Below are 19,788 nucleotides of genomic sequence, written 5' to 3' on the forward strand. Positions count from 1 at the left end.
ATCCCTCCCACACCCCAGCGCCTGTTCGGGTACACAGAGGGAGAATTCAAAATGTCCAATTCACTTAACCTGCACGTCTTTCGAGATTTGTGGGTGGAAACCGGAGCACCCGGAGGAAACCCACGCAGACATGGGGAGAACGTGCAGACTCCGCACAGACAGTGACCCAGCCGGGAATCGAACCTGAGACCCTCCCAAAGTTTCCTCCCACAAGTCCCGAAAGACGTGCTGTTAGGTAATTTGGACATTCTGAATTCTCCTGTGTAGCCGAACGGGCGCCGGAATGTGGCGATTAGGGGTTTTCACAGTAGTCATTGAAGTGTTAATGTAAGCTTACTCGTGACAATAAAGATTATTATTATTACAAGTCTACATCTGAACCAGAGCTGGACTCACATCCCTGCTGGCGGGTTTGCGAATGCTGTTGGGAGGAGTTTAAATTAATTCGGCAGTGGGAGGGGACGCAGACTGTCAGCTGATTAGGGAGACATAGAAAAGCAATGAGGTCAGAGGGAATACAACGGTAGTAAGTTTCAGGAGAGTAAGACAAGGCTTGATGGCCTCTACTTTAATGGCAGTATGAGTTAAGGGTGAGGATTGACATGTGGAATTGTGATATTGTAGCCATCACGGAGACATGGTTCAGTGAGGAGCAGGATTGGCAGCTCAACATTCCGGTATATAGAACCTTCATAATTAGTTTATAATTAGTATATAGAACCTTCATAATTTAGGGGCCTCACGGTAGCATGGTGGTTAGCATCAATGCTTCACAGCTCCAGGGTCCCAGGTTCGATTCCCGGCTGGGTCACTGTCTGTGTGGAGTCTGCACGTCCTCCCCGTGTGTGCGTGGGTTTCCTCCGGGTGCTCCGGTTTCCTCCCACAGTCCAAAGATGTGCGGGTTAGGTGGATTGGCCATGCTAAATTGTCCATAGTGTAAGGTTAATGGGGGGATTGTTGGGTTACGGGTATACGGGTTACGTGGGTTTAAGTAGGGTGATCATTGTTCGGCACAACATCGAGGGCCGAAGGGCCTGTTCTGTGCTGTACTGTTCTATGTTCTATGTTCTAGTTAAGGAGTCAGTTACTGCGGTAAGGAGAGATAATATCAGAAAGCAGACATCAAATGAAGCTTTGTGAGTAGAGCTTCGGAATAAAAAAGGGACAGCTACGTTGCTAGGTGTTTATTATAGACCCCCAGATAGTCAGCGGGAATTTGAGGACCAAATATGTGCGCAATTCACGGATGAATGTAAAAATAATAATCGGGTAATTATATTAGGTGATTTCAACTTTCCCAAAATTAATTGGGATAGCCATCATGTTAAGGGCTTAGATGGAGTGGAGTCCTTAAAATATATACAGGAGAACTTTCTAGCTCAAAATGTAGAGGGTCCTACAAGGGGTGGTGCAGTGCTGGACCTCATTCTGGGGAATGAAGCCGGACAGGTGGTTGATGTGTTGGTGGGGGAGCATTTTGGTGATTGTGGCCCCAACATGGTACAATTTAAGTTTGTTATGGACAAGGAAATAGACAAGTTGTAAAAAAAAGGTTTTGGACTGGGGAAAGAGTAGATTTTAACAAAATAAGGCAGGATCTGGCCAAGGTAGACTGGAAAGAGTTACTTGTGGGAAACCTACAGAAGAGCAACGGGGCATTTTCAAAAAGGGAATGGGGAGGGTACAGGCCCAACATGTTCCCTCTAGGGTAATAGGAAGGACTAACAAGCCCAGAGAACCATGGGTGAACAGAGACTATCAGGATATGATGAGATGGAAAAGAGAGGCTTTTAGCAAGTACAAGGGGAACCAGTCTGAAGAAGCATTAGGAGTACAGAAAGTGCCGGATGGAGTTTAAGAAAGCAATTAGGAGAGCAAAGAGTGGATATGAGAAAGCTCTGTCTAGTAAAAGTAGGGAAAATCCCAAGATATTCTCTAAGTATCTCAATGGGAAGTGGATAACCAGGGAAAGAGTACGGCCCATTAGGGACCAAGGGGGAAATCTGTGGATGGAGCCAGAGGGCATTGGTAGGGTGTTGAATGAATATTTTGCATCTTTCTTCACCCAAGAGAATGAGGAGGTAGATATGGAACTTGGGGAGAGAGATTGTGAGGTTCTTGAACAAATTCTATGGTGTCTGATTATGCTCCTATCAAGTTGCTTGAGACATTTCACTCTGTTCAATGTGCTCTATAAATGCAAATTGTTGTGTTAGTGAATATTTATTATTTTACTCCTGTTTTTAGACAATAGTTATTTCCAGTTGCGAGCTCATTTGTATCAAGCTCGAGGTGTCCTAGCAGCTGATGATACTGGATTGTCAGACCCATTTGCAAGAGTTGTGTTTTCAACTCAATGTCAATCAACCAGGGTGAGTAACGTTAATCACTTACTGGTATAATCTGCATTTTCTTTTATTTTGGTAACTTTTATGTGATGTTAGTAGAATCTTTTGGTGTCAAATTTGCTCCAAGTCAATTCTCCAAGTAAGATTCACTAATCTGAGCCAATCAGCTTTTCAATATTCAAGCCCGTTGTTGATTCTGTGGCTTATTCCCACTTTCCTCCTGTAAAACTGTGTTAATGGATCTATGTGCTTACAGTAGGAAATTAACAAGTCCAACAAGATTCCTTGTTCTTGCTGATTATACTTAAAGAATGTTGGACTTTCAATATGAACTTTCAACCTGTTTTGAAGGAAGGCTAAAAGAGTGAATGGGTTTCCCCAGGATGAGTTGTAACAGAGAAAAGTACCAACAATGATGCAAAGAACTGAAATGCCAAGTTGGCCAATTTCAGATGATGGTCTATTCATCCTTTCCAAAGTGTTTGAATTTGATCAATATGGTGGCCATTGTAGGACTAATGAGCAGAGTTGAATATGGCGCTGAATAATGTCAACAGAGCAAGTTTAGTCCCTGGCCTGTCTCTTCCATTTATCCCATTGTGATATCAAAGCTTAGAGGAGAGCCATGATTAGAAAGCCCCAGAGCACAAATACACTACATGGAGGGAGGTAGACATTATTCTGACTTCAAACTGCCCATGAGAAGGAGAAAGATCTGCTGTTAAAAGCTTTTTATTGCTTAACAAAAAGTGAGAAATCCAAGGTTAGAGATAAAACAGCTATCAACCTTGGGGGAACATTTACGAGACAGTGACCATGTATCAAAGTTTAGGACGATGATAGAAAAGGAAAATAATACAGGGTAAATTGGGGTAGCACAGTGGTTAGCACTGTTGCTTCACAGCGCCAGGGTCCCAGGTTCGATTCCCGGCTTGGGCCACTGTCTGTGCACATTCTCCCCATGTCTGTGTGGGTTTCCCCCGGGTGCTCCGGTTTCCTGCCACAAGTCTCGAAAGACGAGCTTGTTAGGTGAATTGGACATTCTGAATTCTCCCTCTGTGTACCCGAGCAGGCGCCGGAGTGTGGCGACTAGGGGCTTTTCACAATAACTTAATTGCAGTGTTAATGTAAGCCTTCTTGTGACAATAAAGATTATTATTATTATGAATAATTAACTGGAGGAGAGCCGACTTAAATGGGGCAAGAATGGAGCTGGTCTGGCACGGCTGAAATAAAAGCTTGGCAGGAAAAACTCTAGCAGTACAACGAGCTACCTTCAAATCCGAAATTGCCACTGGACTAATAATCCAGAGACCCAGGGTAATGCTCCAGGTAACCAGCTTCAAGTCCCGTCATGGCAGATGGTGATATTTGAATTCAATAAAAGTCTGAAATTAAAAGTCAAATGATGACCATGAAACAATTGTCGATCATTGTAAAAAAAGAAAGTCTGGTTCACTAATGTCCTTTAGCGGAGGAAATCTGCCGTCCTTACCTGGTCTGGCCTACATGTGACTCCAGACCCACAGCAATGCAGTTGACTCTTAACAGCCCCTCAAGGGTAATTAGGGATGGGTAATCAATGCTGGGGCAGCAGGGGACACGCACATCCCATGAAGTAATAAAAATGGTCCAGACACAGTCACGGTGTAGTCTCTTACATGGGAAAGGTAACTTAGGAACATAGGAATTAGGAGCAGAAGTCGGCAATTGAGGTCAGTCCTCGGACCTCAACTGTTTACAATTTATATAAATGATCTGCAAGCAGGGACAGAGTGTAACATAGCATGATTTGCGGATGATACTAAAATAGGTGGGAAAGCAGGCAGTGAAGAGGAGATAAAGATTTTACAGATGGATATACATACATAGAAGATAGGAGCAGGAGGAGGCCTTCGAGCCTGCTCCGTCATTCATCATGATCATGGCTGATCATCCAACTCAATAGCCTAATCCTGCTTTCTCCCCATAGCCTTTGATCCCATTCTCCCCAAGTGCTATATCCAGCCGCCTCTTGAATATATTCAATGTTTTAGCATCAACTACTTCCTGTGGTAATGAATTCCACAGGCTCACCACTCTTTCGTTGAACAAATGCCTCCTTATCTCTGTCCGAAATGGTTTACCCTGAATCCTCAGGCTGTGACCACTGGTTCTGGACACACCCACCATTGGTAACATCTTCCCTGCATCTATCCTGTCTAGTCCTGTTAGAATTTTATAGTCTGTATGAGATCCGTCCTCATTCTTCTGAACTCCAGCGAGAACAATCCAGCGAGGATATCGATAGGTTCGGAGATTGGGCCAAAATGTGGCAGATGGAGTTTAATGTGGATAAGTGCGAGGTTATCCATTTTGGCTGAAAAAATAGTCAGGCAAATTCTTATCTAAAGGGAAAGTAGATTCAAAATATGTCTGGGCAGAGGGATCTGGGTGTCTTTGTTCATGAATCACGGAAAGTTGATACGCATGTACGGGCTGCACGGTAGCATGGTGGTTAGCATCAATGCTTCACAGCTCCAGGGTCCCAGGTTCGATTCCCGGCTGGGTCACTGTCTGTGTGGAGTCTGCACGTCCTCCCCGTGTGTGCGTGGGTTTCCTCCGGGTGCTCCGGTTTCCTCCCACAGTCCAAAGATGTGCGGGTTAGGTGGATTGGCCATGCTAAATTGCCCGTAGTGTAAGGTTAATTGGGGGGGATTGTTGGGTTACGGGTATACGGGTTACGTGGGTTTAAGTAGGGTGATCATTGCTCGGCACAACATCGAGGGCCGAAGGGCCTGTTCTGTGCTGTACTGTTCTATGTTCTATGTTCTATATAATTAAAAAGGCAAATGGAATGTTAGCGTTTATTGCAATAGGACTGGAGTATAAAATTAGAGAAGTGTTGTTGCAATTGTATAGGGTGTTGGTGAGACCACATCTGGAGTATTAATTTGATTGAGGTGTATAAAATACTAAAAGGCATTGATAAAGTAAACGTAGACCAGATGTTTCCCCTTGTGGGGAAATCTAGAACGAGGAAGGATGTGGAAGCTTTGGAAAGGGTTCAGAGGAGATTTACTAGGATGTTGCCTGGTATGGAGGGAAGGTCTTACGAGGAAAGGCTCAGGGACTTGAGGTTGTTTTTGTTAGAGAGGAGAAGGCTGAGAGGTGCTTAATAGAGACATATAAGATAGTCAGAGGGTTAGATAGGGTGGACAGTGAGAGTCTTTTTCCTCGGATGGTGATGACCAACACAAGGGGACATAGCTTTAAATTGAGGGGTGATAGATATAGGACAGATGTCAGAGGCAGTTTCTTTACTCAGAGAGTAGTAGGGGTGTGGAACGCCCTGCCTGCAACAGTAGTAGACTCGCCAACTTTAAGGGCATTTAAGTGGTCACTGGATAGACATATGGATGAAAATGGAATAGTGTAGGTCAGATAGGCTTCAGATGGTTTCACAGGTCGGCGCAACATCGAGGGCCGAAGGGCCCGTACTGCGCTGTAGTGTTCTATGTTCTATGAGAGGTCACGGATATAGGTTGAGAGGCGGTAGATTAAAACTGAGTTGAGGGTGGTGAATTTGTGGATCTCACTGCCCCACAGTGCGGTGGAGTATGAGTCATTAAATGGTTTCAAGAAAGAGATAGATATATTTCTGATTTTAAAAAAGGGTTAAAGGGTTATGGGCAACAGGCAGGGAGGTGGATTTGAGACCAGGAAGAGATCCGCCATGATCTGATTGAATGGTGGAACAGGCTCGATGGAACACTCTTTCACCTTGGTATCTGTGGCCATTAGCACCCGGTTTCCCTGGGTTTCTGTAGCTATGACTCACCTTTCATTCTCACTCCACAATATAAATATTTCCCACTCTCTCTGTCTGTTAGCTTTGACAAAGAGTCATCGGACTCATAAGAGCTAGGAGCAGGAGTAGGCCATCTGGCCCCTCGAGCCTGCTCCACCATTCAATTAGATCATGGCTGATCTTTTGTGGACTCAGCTCCACTTTCCGGCCCGAACACCATAACCCTTAATCCCTTTATTCTTCAAAAAACTGTGGGAGAATCGTGGGAGGGCCTCCCGACATTTTGTACACCCCCCTGGCGCCCCCAGTGATTCCCCCCCTCCCCCCCCGGCTCGGAAAAATTCTCCGAGCCCGATGGGCCGAGTGGCCGGCCCTTCACGCCCGTTTCACCACGGCAGCAACCACACCTGGTCGCTGCATTCGTGAAACAGGTGCCAGATGCCCGTTTAGGGCATCTAGGGGCCCGATTTGGACGGTAGCACCGCGACTGTGCTCTGGAGGGGACAAGCCTGCGATCGGTGCACACCGATCGTCGGGGCAGCGTCCAAAACGGACGCACTCTTTCCCTCTTTCAGTCTTGCCGGGCGGCGGTGGGGAAAGACGGCACAGCGCATGAGTGGGTTTGTGCCGTCTGCGCGCTGATGTCATACGCGCATGCGCGGGTTGGAACCGGCAACCCGCGCATGCGCGGATGACATCAGAAAAGCGCTGTTTCCGCATCATTTCCGGCGAGACGAGGTCGCGGCCGGAAACGACGGGGGCCCGCTCCTAGCCCCCCCGGGTGGGGGTGAATTAGGCGCGGGGAGCAGGTCCCGAGGCCGTCGTGAAGCTCGGCCGATTTCACGACGGCCATCCCGGTTTTTATTGGGAGCGGAGAATACCGCCCTATCTATCTTAAACTCAGTCCTAAATCTACTTCCCCTTATTTTGAGGCTATGCCCCCTAGTTCTGCTTTCACCCGCCAGTGGAAACAACCTGCCCGCATCTATCCTATCTATTCCCTTCATAATTTTAAATGTTTCTATAAGATCCCCCCTCATCCTTCTAAATTCCAACGAGTACAGTCCCAGTCTACTCAACCTCTCCTCGTAATCCAACCCCTTCAGCTCTGGGATTAACCTAGTGAATCTCCTCTGCACACCCTCCAGCGCCAGTACGTCCTTTCTCAGGTAAGGAGACCAAAACTGAACACAATACTCCAGGTGTGGCCTCACTAACACCTTATACAATTGCAACATAACCTCCCTAGTCTTAAACTCCATCCCTCTAGCAATGAAGGACAAAATTCCATTTGCCTTCTTAATCACCTGTTGCACCTGTAAACCAAATTTCTGTGACTCATGCACTAGCACACCTAGGTCCCTCTGCACAGCAGCATGCTTTAATATTTTATCATTTAAATAATAATCCCGTTTGCTGTTATTCCTACCAAAATGGATAACCTCACATTTGTCAACATTGTATTCCATCTGCCAGACCCTAGCCCATTCATTTAACCTATCCAAATCCCTCTGCAGACTTCCAGTATCCTCTGCACTTTTCGCTTTACCACTCATCTTAGTGTCATCTGCAAACTTGGACACATTGCCCTTGGTCCCCAACTCCAAATCATCTATGTAAATTGTGAACAATTGTGGGCCCAACACGGATCCCTGAGGGACACCACTAGCTACTGATTGTCAAACAGAGAAACACCCATTAATCCCCACTCTTTGCTTCCTATTAATTAACCAATCCTCTATCCATGCTACTACTTTACCCTTAATGCCATGCATCTTTATCTTATGCAGCAACCTTTTGTGTGGCACCTTGTCAAAGGCTTTCTGGAAATTCAGATATACCACATCCATTGGCTCCCCGTTATCTACTGTACTGGTAATGTCCTCAAAAAATTCCTCTAAATTAGTTAGGCATGACCTGCCCTTTATGAACCCATGCTGCGTCTGCCCAATGGGACAATTTCTATCCAGATGCCTCGCTATTTCTTCCTTGACGATAGATTCCAGCATCTTCCCTACTACTGAAGTTAAGCTCACTGGCCTATAATTTCCTGCTCTCTGCCTACCTCCTTTTTTAAACAGTGGTGTCACGTTTGCTAATATCCAATCCACCGGGACCACCCCAGAGTCTAGTGAACTTTGGTAAATTATCACTAGTGCATTTGCAATTTCCCTAGCCATCTCTTTTAGCACTCTGGGATGCATTCCATCAGGGCCAGGAGACTTGTCTATCTTTAGCCCCATTAGCTTGCCCATCACTACCTCCTTAGCGATAACAATCGTCTCAAGGTCCTCACCTGTCATAGCCTCATTTCTATCAGTCACTGGCATGTTATTTGTGTCTTCCACTGTGAAGACTGACCCAAAAAACCTGTTCAGTTCCTCAGCCATTTCCTCATCTCCCATTATTAAAACTCCCTTCTCATCCTCTAAAGGACCAATATTTACCTTAGCCACTCTTTTTTGTTTTATATATTTGTAGAAACTTTTACTGTCTGTTTTTATATTCTGAGCAAGTTTACTCTCATACTTTATCTTACTCTTCTTTATAGCTTTCTTAGTAGCTTTCTGTTGCCCCCTAAAGATTTCCCAGTCCTCTAGTCTCCCACTAATCTTTGCCACTTTGTATGCTTTTTCCTTCAATTTGACACTCTCCCTTATTTCCTTAGATATCCACGGTCGATTTTCCCTCTCTATCGTCCTTCATTTTTGTTGGTATAAACCTTTGCTGAGCACTGTGAAAAATCGCTTGGAAGGTTCTCCACTGTTCTTCAACTGTTCCACCATAAAGTCTTTGCTCCCAGTCTACCTTAGCTAGTTTGTCTCTCATCCCATTGTAATCTCCTTTGTTTAAGCACAAAACACTAGTATTTGATTTTACCTTCTCACCCTCCATCTGTATTTTAAATTCCACCATATTGTGATTGCTCCATCCGAGGGGATCGCTAACTATGAGATCATGAATCAATCCTGTCTCATTACACAGGACAAGACCTAGGACCGCTTGTTCCCTCGTAGGTTCCAATACATACTGTTCTAGGAAACTATCGCGGATACATTCTATAAACTCCTCCTCAAGGCTGCCTTGACCGACCTGGTTAAACCAATCGACATGTAGATTAAAATCCCCCATTATAACTGCTGTACCATTTCTACATGCAATAGTTATTTCTTTGTTTATTGCCTGCCCCACCATCACGTTACTATTTGGTGGCCTATAGACTACTCCTATCAGTGACTTTTTCGCCTTACTATTCCTGATTTCCACCCAAATGGATTCAAGCTTATCTTCCATAGCACCGATGTCATCCCTAACTATTGCCCGGATGTCATCCTTAAATAACAGAGCTACACCACCTCCCTTACCATCCACTCTCCTTCCGAATAGTTTGATACCCTCGGATATTTAACTCTCAGTCGTGACCATCCTTTAACCATGTTTCAGTAATGGCCACTAAATCATAGTCATTCACGATGATTTGCGCCATCAACTCATTTACTTTATTCCGAATACTACGAGCATTCAGGTAAAGTACACTTACGTTGGGTTTTGTTTTTCGAATTGGACTCGAAACATTAGCTCTTTTCTCTCCCTACAGATGCTGCCAGACTTGCTGAGATTTTCCAGCATTTTCCCTTTCGTTTCAGATTCCAGCATCCGCAGTAATTTGCTTTTATTTGAATGAATAGGATGGGAATAGAGGGTTACGGACCCAGGAAGTGTAGAAGATTTTAGTTTGAATGGGCAGCATGATCGGCACGGGCTTGGAGGGCCGAAGGGCCGGTTCCTGTGCTGTACTTTTCTTTGTTCTTTGTTAACTCCTAGTAACCGGTAATGATGATGCCTTTAAACAACAGTTTACACTGTATGTAGATGTAGCAGCTCTAGGATTGCAGGCGCAGCCAGTTGAAAGAAGATAGCGCTGTTGCTAATAGTAGCAGGCCCACAGACGATTGAGATTTGCAATAACTTTGTATGTGAACAAGAGGACGATAGTAAAAGCTTTGATCTTTGCCAAAAAAGAATGAAACTTCTGAGTGATACATATTTAGAACGCGCACGCAGAAAACATGCGAGTTCTTTGATAGCTTTCTTACCGACCTCAAGTTAAAAGCACAAATGTGTAACTTCACAATTTTAAAATATTTAATAATTTGGGATCAAATTGTCTTTGGAGTAAATAATGATAAGGTGCGTGAACGTCTTCTACGCGAAAATGAGCTTCAGTTCGAAGGCGCGATTAAGATTTGCTACGCTAGTGATCTAGCTGTGCAACATGTAAGCACATTGAATGCACAAAGTTTTGGCGCGAAAAGTGAGAGCGCTGCCGATGCCATTGAAGTTGTGACGTACTCAAAAATAAAACATGGTCCCAGCAGCGGCAGCCATTTTAAACGCTCGGCAAAAGCAGCCATTGCGTGTAAAAGATGTGGAAACAGGCACCTACCGAGGCAATGTCCAGCTTATGGCAAAATTTGAACAAAGTGCAAAGGAAAAAATCATTTTGTGAAACAATGTTTCACAAGCAAAAAAGTTAATGCAGGGCGGTCTTGGATGGAACCTCAAATTATGATGTCAAATTACACACATGCAATTAACACAATTGATGACATTAATTTGGAAGGCACATTTTTTTGTTGATGTAGTCTTGGATGAAGACAGGGTAATCCAACCGAAAAGAATGAAATGTCACCGAAAAGAACAAAAAGTGATAAAAGTGACAAAGGACAAATGAACTGTCTCTATGTTGATAAATCGATCGCTTATCACTGTGAAGTTAGATACAGGAGCAAGAGCAAAGCTCATAAGTATCAGTGATATCAAGACTATGCAAATAAAACTGAGAATTTTGAATAAACCAGTCTTGTTGAAGGACGATAATGGTTAGAGAATTGATACATTGGAAATGTGTGAATTGGACGTACAAGTGAAAAATTAAAATTCTCGATAGTTGCTGACGGTCGTGAATCGTTTTTTAAAAAAATTATTTTAATTCAAATTTTCACAAAATATCAATAACAGAAAATACTAAGAACAGAAAGAACAAAACCCGCCCCCATGTATACAAAAAAGAAGAAATAAATTAACGCCCGTCATTAGCAAAGAACAAATATACACGTCCCTTCAGCCCAAAACCCCACGTGGCGGCAGCAGAAGGAACTCCGCCACCTTCCGCCTGACAAACGCCCTTACCTGCATGTACCTAAAGGTGTTCCACGGGGGAGCCCAAACTTTCCTTCCAGCTCACCCAGGCTTGCAAACTTCCCGTCTACAAACAGGTCCCTCAACCTCCTAACACCTGCCCTGTGCCAACTCAGGAACCCGTCATCAATTCTTTTTGGGACAAACCGGTGGTTCCCCCATATCGGGGACCCCATCGAGGCCCCCACCTCTCCCCTGTGCCGTCTCCATTGCCCCCAAATTTTGAGGGTAGCCGCCATCACCGGGCTCGTGGTATACCTCGTTGGAGGGAGTGGCAGCGGCGCCTTTACCAGCGCCTCCAGGCTCGTGTCCACGCAGGACGCCATCTCCATCCTCTTCCATGCTGCCCCTTCCCCGTCCATTACCCACTTACGCACCATCGCTGCGTTGACAGCCCAATAATACCCACAGAGGTTGGGCAGCGCCAGCCCCCCCCCCCATCCCTGCCCCGCTCCAAGAACACCCTCCTCACCCTCGGGGTCCCGTGCACCCACACAAACCCCGAAATGCTCCTGTTAACCCGCCTGAAAAAGGCCTTCGGGATAAGGATGGGGAGGCACTGGAACAGGAACAGAAATCTCGGGAGCACCGTCATCTTGACTGATTGCACTCTACCCGCCAGAGACAGTGGCAACATGTCCCATCTCTCGAACTCCTCCTCCATTGGCTCCACCAACCTTGTGAGGTTAAGCTTATGCAAGGCCCCCCAGCTCCTGGCCACCTGGACCCCTAAGTACCTGAAGCTCCTCTCCGCCCTTTTTAGTGGGAGCCTACCAACCTCCCCCTCTTGGTCCCCCGGGTGTACAACAAACAGCTCGCTCTTCACCAAGTTGAGCTTGTACCCCGAGAAATCCCCAAATTCCCGGAGAATCCTCATCACCTCCGGCATTCCCCCCACCGGGTCCGCCACATACAACAATAGGTCATCCGCATAGAGCGACACTCGGTGCTCCTCCCCACCCCGCACCAGCCCCCTCCAGTTCCTCGACTCGCTCAGCGCCATGGCCAGGGGTTCATTTGCCAGCGCAAAAAGCAGGGGGGACAAGGGACACCCCTGCCTCGTCCCTCGGTATAACCGAAAATTCTCCGACCTCCTCCTATTCGTGGCCACGCTCGCCATCGGGGCCTCATATAACAGCCTCACCCACCTGACAAACCCCTCCCCAAACCCAAACCTTTCCAGCACCTCCCACAGGTACCCCCACTCAACCCGATCAAAGGCCTTCTCCACGTCCAACGCCACCACTATCTCCGCCTCCCCTTCTACCGCCGGCATCATTATAACATTCAAGAGCCTCTGTATGTTAGTGTTCAGCTGCCTCCCCTTCACGAACCCCGTTTGATCCTCGTGGATAACCTGCGGCACACAGTCCTCTATCCTCGTGGCTAAAATCTTCGCCAACAGCTTGGCGTCTACATTTAAGAGTGAGATCGGCCTGTATGACCCACACTGCAGGGGATCCTTGTCCCGCTTAAGGATCAAGGAAATCAGCGCCTGAGACATCGTCGCCCCGTTGAAGGTCCTAACCAACAGGGGGCCCAACAGGTCTGCATACATCTTACAGAATTCGACCGGGAACCCATCCGGCCCCGGCGCCTTCCCCGACTGCGTGTTCCCTACCCCTTTGACCAACTCAACTGGCGCCCCCAGTCCCTCCACCTGTCCCTCCTCCACCCTCGGGAATCTCAGCCGGTCCAAAAAGCGCCCCATCCCCCCCTCCTCCGCTGGGGGTTCGGACCGATACAGTTCCTCATAAAAGTCCCTGAAGACCCCATTAATGTCTACCCCCCTGCGCACCACATTTCCTCCCCGGTCCTTAACTCCATCAATCTCCCTGGCCGCATCCCGCTTATGGAGCTGGTGCGCCAGCATCCTGCTCGCCTTCTCCCCACATTCATACACCGCTCCCTGTGCCTTCCTTCACTGAGCTTCCGCCTTTCTGGTGGTTAGCAAGTCGAAGTCAGCCTGGAGACTACGCCGCTCCCTCAGCAATCCCTCCTCCGGAGCCTCCGCGTATTTCCTGTCCACCCTCACCATCTCCCCCACCAGTCTCTCCCTCTCTCTCTGCTCTCTCTTCTCCCTGTGGGCTCGAATGGAGATCAGCTCCCCCCTAACCACCGCCTTCAGCGCCTCCCAAACCGTCCCCACTCGGACCGCTCCATTGTCATTGGCCTCCAGGTACCTCTCGATACATCCTCAAACCCGACTGCCCACCTCCTCGTCCGCCAGCAGCCCCACCTCCAAACGCCAAAGCGGGCGCTGGTCTCTCTCCTCCCCCAGCTCGAGGTCCACCCAGTGCGGGGCATGGTCAGAAATGGCTATCGCAGAATACTCAGCATCCTCCACCCTCGCAATCTGCGCACTACTCATAATGAAAAAATCAATCCGGGAGTAGGCCTTATGCACATGGGAGAAGTATGAAAATTCCCTGGCCCTCGGTCTCGCAAACCTCCATGGGTCAACCCCCCCCCCCCCCCCCACCTGGTCCATAAACCCCCTCAACACCTTAGCTGCCGCAGGCCTCCTACCCGTCCTAGAACTGGATCGATCCAGTGGCGGATCCAGCACCGTGTTGAAATCCCCCCCCCCCCCCCCCCCCCCCCCCCCCATTATCAGGCCCCCCACCTCCAGATCTGGAATCCGGCCCAACATGCGCCGCATGAAACCCACATCGTCCCAATTCGGGGCGTATACATTGACCAGCACCACCCGCTCCCCTTGCAGCTTGCCACTCACCATCACGTACCTCCCGCCGCTGTCTGCCACCACATTCGACGCCTCGAACGACACCCTCTTGCCCACCAGGATCGCCACCCCCTGATTTTTTGCATCCAGCCCCGAATGAAACACTTGGCCCACCCATCCCTTCCTCAATCTAACCTGATCCGCCACCTTCAGATGCATCTCCTGGAGCATGGCCCCATCTGCCTTCAGCCCCTTCAGGTGCGCAAACACCCGGGCCCGTTTGACCGGCCCATTCAGTCCCCTCACATTCCAGGTTATCAGCCAGATCAGGGGGCTACCTGCCCCCCTGCCCGGTCGACTAGCCATTACCCTTCCTCAGTCCGCCACGTGCCCGCGCCCCCCGCTGAGCCCGTTTCCCACGGCGACAGACCCCCATCCCGACCCCATCTACATGCTCCAGCTCCTTGGCCATTCCAGCAGCAACCCGGTACCCCCCCCCCCATTCCCCCCCCCAAGCCTCCCCCCCCCCCCCCCCCCCCAAAGCTAGGGCCCCCCCCCCCAGCTGCATAACCCCTTCCATTGTACTTCCGTAGGTCAGCCGACTCCTGCTGACCCCGGCTGCTCCCGTCACCCCAATGACCCTCCCCAGTGCAACACAACCACCGCGCCCCCCCCGCCCCAGTGCCGGCCCCGCCCACTGCTCCTCCAGCGCGGGAGAGAAGCCCGTGCTTCCATCCTGAGCCCCGCCCCCCCGACCCAACACGCGGGAAAAGACGGGCACATGACTCAACAGGACCGCGAACCACTCCCAAACTCTCAACCCGTGGAAAAAAAACAGACATGACAAAACGCCCAAGTAAACAGTCCCAAAAAAGAACAGCAAAAAGACATCATTAAATAGAACCGATAAAAGCGAAAAGATACCAAGGAGGACAAAGCCTCCGGGCTGTGTACACCGTTCCCCAGCCCCCAGTTCTCAGTTCAAGTCCAGCTTCTCTGCCTGGACGTAAGCCCAGGCCTCCGCCGGAGAGTCAAAGTAGAGCTGGTGGTCTTTACAAGTGACCCAGAGGCGTGCCGGCTGTAACAAGCCAAACGTGACCCCCTTCTTGTGGAGCACTGCTTTTGCCCGATTAAAACCAGCCCTTCTCTTTGCCACCTCCGCACTCCAGTCCTGGTAGATCCTGATCTCCGCATTCTCCCACTTACTACTCCTCTCCTTCTTCGCCCATCTCAGCACGCACTCACGGTCAACGAAGCGGTGAAAACGGACCAGCACCGCCCGAGGCGGCTCGTTTGGCTTGGGTTTCCTCAGCAGCACCCGATGGGCACCCTCCAGCTCCAAGGGTCCCTGGAACGACCCCGCGCCCATTAGCAAGTTCAGCATCATAGTCACATAGGCCCCCAAGTCCGAACCTTCCAGCCCCTCTGGGAGGCCGAGAATCCGCAGGTTCTTCCGACGGGCACGGTTCTCCATCTCCTCCATCCTCGCTGACCACTTCTTCTGGAGCGCCTCGTGCGACTCCACCTTCACTGCCAGGCCCAGGAGTTCGTCCTCGCTCTCCGAGGCCTTTTGCCGAAGCTCTCGGATCTCCGCACCCTGAGCCGTCTGGGTTGCCATGAGCTTGTCCAGGGAGGCCTTAAGCGGTTCCAGGATCTCTGCCTTCAGCTCCCTGAAAGAGCGCTGAAGCAGCTCCTGCTGCTCTCGCGCCCACTGCTGCCACGCTGCTACTTCCCCGCCCACCGCCATCTTGCCTTTCCTGCCTCGCACCTTTCTCTGCTCCAAAGCTGATTTTCTGACCGCTCCGCTCCTGGTCCAGGCCATCCACCGGCGGAGAATCTTAGAGAAAGTGTTCCCACACGGGGGAAAGTCCAACCAATACCGCTACGGGCCCTTAAAAGAGCCCAAAAGACCGAAAATAGCGGGAGCTACCGAACGTGCGGTTTAGCTCCGCATCACCGCAACCGGAAGTCTGACGGTCATGAATGGTTATTAGGTGATGAAGCGTGTGAAGCACTGGAGCTGGTGAGAAGCGTGTACAGCACTGACAGTGCACTGATCACACACAGTGGATCAGTGGAATCCATTGCGGGCTTTTCCATAAATATTCCAGGGTTTTGGTGTTTTACTTTTCACTTACAAGGTTCAATTAAAAAAGGTTGCTCAACTGGTGGTACATGCTCCGAGAAGAGTTCCAGCATCATTATGTGACTAAAGGATGAATTAGACAGGATGACACATCTTGACGTTATTAACAATATTCAAGAGTCTTCAGATTGGGTCAATTGAATGGTATGTGTAAAATAAAAAAGAAACAGTGATTTTCGAATATGGATGGCTCCCAGAGATTTAAATGCGAATATAAAAAGATTTGTTCTTGCTCCTGTACCTAAAAGTGCGGAGATCACAAGTGAGATGTCTGGTGCAAAATATTTCAGCAAACTTGATTCTTCGGAAGGATTCTGGTAGCTCAAACTAGATGAAGAAAATACCATGTATTGTACATTCAATACTCCCTTTGGCAGGTATTTCTTTCTTCGTTTGCCCTTTGGCATAATCTCAGTGTCAGAAATATTCCACAGAGCGATGGAACACATTGGTGAAGGCATTCAGGGTGTTCGAGTCGGCGTCGATGACATCATAATTTGAGGTTCCAGCCAAGAGGAACACAATGACGGAGGCATTCAGGTCTTACAAAACGTCAGAGGAAATGGGCTACGACTCAATAAGGCCAAATGTCAGCTTGGTGTAAAGGAAATAACATTCCTAGGAGACAGATTATCTGTTCAAGGAATAGAGCCTGATGACATGAAGATACAAGCCATCATAAATATGCCTCGACCTACAGATAAAAAGGGAGTACCAGAGTACTGGGCATGATCAACTTCATTGGAAAGTTCATCCAAATCTCTTAGCAAAGAAATTGAAATGAAAATTGCTTATTGTCACGAGTAGGCTTCAAATGAAGTTATTGTGAAAAGCCCCTAGTCGCCACATTCCGGCGCCTGTTCGGGGAGGCTGGCACGGGAATTGAACCGTGCTGCTGGCCTGCTTTGGTCTGCTTTAAAAGCCAGCGATTTAGTCCAGTGTGCTAAACCTGTCAAAAACAGCCTGTCTCAGAGATATCCTGAAGAAAATGAACAACTTCACTTTGGACTGAACAGCACGAACAAGAATGGATAATACTAAAGAAAACTCCAGCGACAACACCAGTATTAACATTTTTCAACTCAACAAAAAACACCAAGATTTCAACAGAGGTCTAGGTGCAGTAGGTGCTGCATCAGGAAAATGGTAGTGATTGGATACGAGTAGCATGCTTCAAGATCTATGACAGAATCTGAATGTCATTGTGCAGAAATAGAAAAAGAGGGCGGGATTCCCCGTAGCCCAATGCCAAAATCGGGATCAGCGATCAGGCAGAGAATGGATTCCGACGGCAGAATAGGGGCCGGCGCCGGTTTGATGCCGGTCAGCGATGCTCCGTCCCCTCCAAACCAGCATCATTGGGACACGCGCTGCACACTGTTGCAAGGCTGTTGGCGCGTCATCGGCCGGCCCATCCACGATGCTCCTCCCCTGATGGGCTGAGTTTATGACGGCGCGGGCCACGTATGGTCCCAGCGATCGGAAGCCCGGTTTGCTAACTGCGGACGGTGTGCAGTCCCACCACTCTCGTCCGCGATCCATGCAGCTGGCTGGGGGCTTCTGCTAGGGCTGGGGGCAGTGGTGGTGGGTGGACAGTGGGTGGCTGTTGGGTCGGGTTGTCGGGTTAGGGTTCCAGCACATAGGAGGGAGGGGGAGAGCACAGGCCACCCACAATGTCTGCCCACAATGTGACAACATGAGGACAGGTTTGTGCCGTTGCTCCTATAACTAAACTCTACCCTGCACCCATGCCAACTTAACTGGTGTCTACTTTGATAGCCTTATGAGCCCTAACACTATGCCTATGTGGTTCCCCAGACAGTACATCAGAAGTGGAGGCGGCCTGCTGTGATTCCCGCCGTGCGACAAGGGTCCCCGCGGGCCGGCGTCTGGGGCGACTGGGCCTGGATGGGCCCGGCTGCTGCTCAGGTGTCCCAGGTAGCTTGGTGCTGCCCCGTTCTGCCCGCTGCCCACCAGATGTGCCAGGGACAGGAGAGGAGGGGGGGTAGGGTGGAAAGAGAGTGAGTCCGAGGTGCTGCTGTGTTCCGACACCTCTCCTGAGGGAGTCACCAGCATGAGCCTCATAACCTCCTCTTCCCTCGGGGCTACTCCATGGGATGGGGGTGCGAGTGGAGTTATCCCCCGCCACCTGACACTGCCAGTCCTGGAGGCCCACTCTGTGTCACCAGGGTCTGCACGCTCGTGCCGCATCAGCCAATGATTGGGCAATGCCGCCGACGTCCTCAGCCATGGCCTGCTGTGACTGGGCCATGTCTTCTCCCGCTACTGGTGGTTGTGCGCAGCCTCCTCCTGGAGTCTCCAGCTAGGCGTCGGTGAATCTTGGGGCCGTTCTCCTCACTGCCATCTTGTTGGCTGCGATAGTGTTTGTGGGGAGTGGTGTGTGTCTGTGCGGCTGCAGCTTATCAGCCTCCTGAGTGTCAATCGCTAAACCGGCGAATCCGGCACCGTTTCTCATTGGAATCGATTGTATTCCACGTGGTGCCGGTGCTAGCCCCTTAATGGTCGTGGATTCGGTCCAGGTGCGGCGCCAGTTTTGCTTCATGGAACTCCACGAATCCTGCGCCGGCGTCAATACTTAGTGCGGGGGCGGGCTGGTGCTGGCGCTCGGGACTGGTGGTGTGAGCTCGCAGAATCGGGGGCGCAAGGGAGCGGCCGCATAGGGAACGGGGAAAGGAGTTCCTCGGTGGGGGTAGATGGGGGGCTGGATCCAGCGGGTGCCAGGTCCGCGAGGGATACTGTGTCCTGGCGACCATCCGGGAACTCAACAAACGCGTACTGTGGGTTGGAATGAAGCAGGCGCACCTTTTCAACAATGGGGTCGGTCTTGTGCGCCCTGACGTGCTTCCTTAGGAGAACCGGGCCTGGTGTCCTCAGCCACGCCGGAAGTGAGACCCCTGTGGTAGTGTCCCTGGAAAAAATGAAGACCGCTCGTGGGGGGTTTGGTTGGTAGCTGTACACAGGAGGGATCTAATTGCGTGGAGCGCGTCAGGGAGGACTTCCTGCCATTGAGAAACTTGGAGCTTCCTGGACCGGAGGGTCAGTAGGACGGACTTCCAGAACGTCGCGTTCTCCCTCTCCACCTGTCCGTTCCCCCTGGGGTTGTAGCTGGTAGTCCTGCTCGGGGCGATGCCCTTGTCGAGCAGGTACTGACGCAGCTCGTCGCTCATAAAGGACTCACCCCGGTCGCTGTGCACGTAGCTGGGGAAACCGAACAGGGTGAAGACACTATGCAGAGCCCTAATGACTGTGTGGGAGGTCATATCGGGGCATGGGATGGCGAAGGGGAATCGGGAGAACTCATCAATAATGTTAAGGAAGTAAATGTTTTTGTTAGTGGAGGGGAGTGGCCCTTTGAAATCGATCACAAGGTGTTCAAAGGGCCTAGAAGCCTTGACCAGGTGGGCCCTGTCTGGTCTATAGAAGTGCGGTTTGCACTCCGCACAGATCGGGCAGTCCCTGGTGACCGCTTTTACCTCCTCGTTGGAGAAAGGCAGGTTTCGGGCTCTGATGTAGTGGGCGAGCCGGGTGACCCCTGGGTGGCTGAGGTCATTGTGGATGGCTTTTAGGCGGCTGATTTGCACGCTGGCGCATGTCC

At 49.7% G+C, this 19,788-nt stretch overlaps 1 protein-coding gene across 1 annotated transcript in view; it reads left to right on the plus strand.

The window, feature by feature from the left end:
* The window catches only part of LOC119969776 (fer-1-like protein 4), a 427,310-nt gene that overhangs the window by 222,927 nt on the left and 184,595 nt on the right, over positions 1-19,788 (plus strand). Inside the window, 1 exon segment of the mRNA XM_038803853.1 lies at positions 2,248-2,372. Coding sequence (XP_038659781.1) covers positions 2,248-2,372 — 125 coding nt within the window.

The sequence above is a fragment of the Scyliorhinus canicula genome, chromosome 7 (genome assembly GCF_902713615.1).
Source record: "Scyliorhinus canicula chromosome 7, sScyCan1.1, whole genome shotgun sequence".
Classification (NCBI taxonomy): domain Eukaryota; kingdom Metazoa; phylum Chordata; class Chondrichthyes; order Carcharhiniformes; family Scyliorhinidae; genus Scyliorhinus; species Scyliorhinus canicula.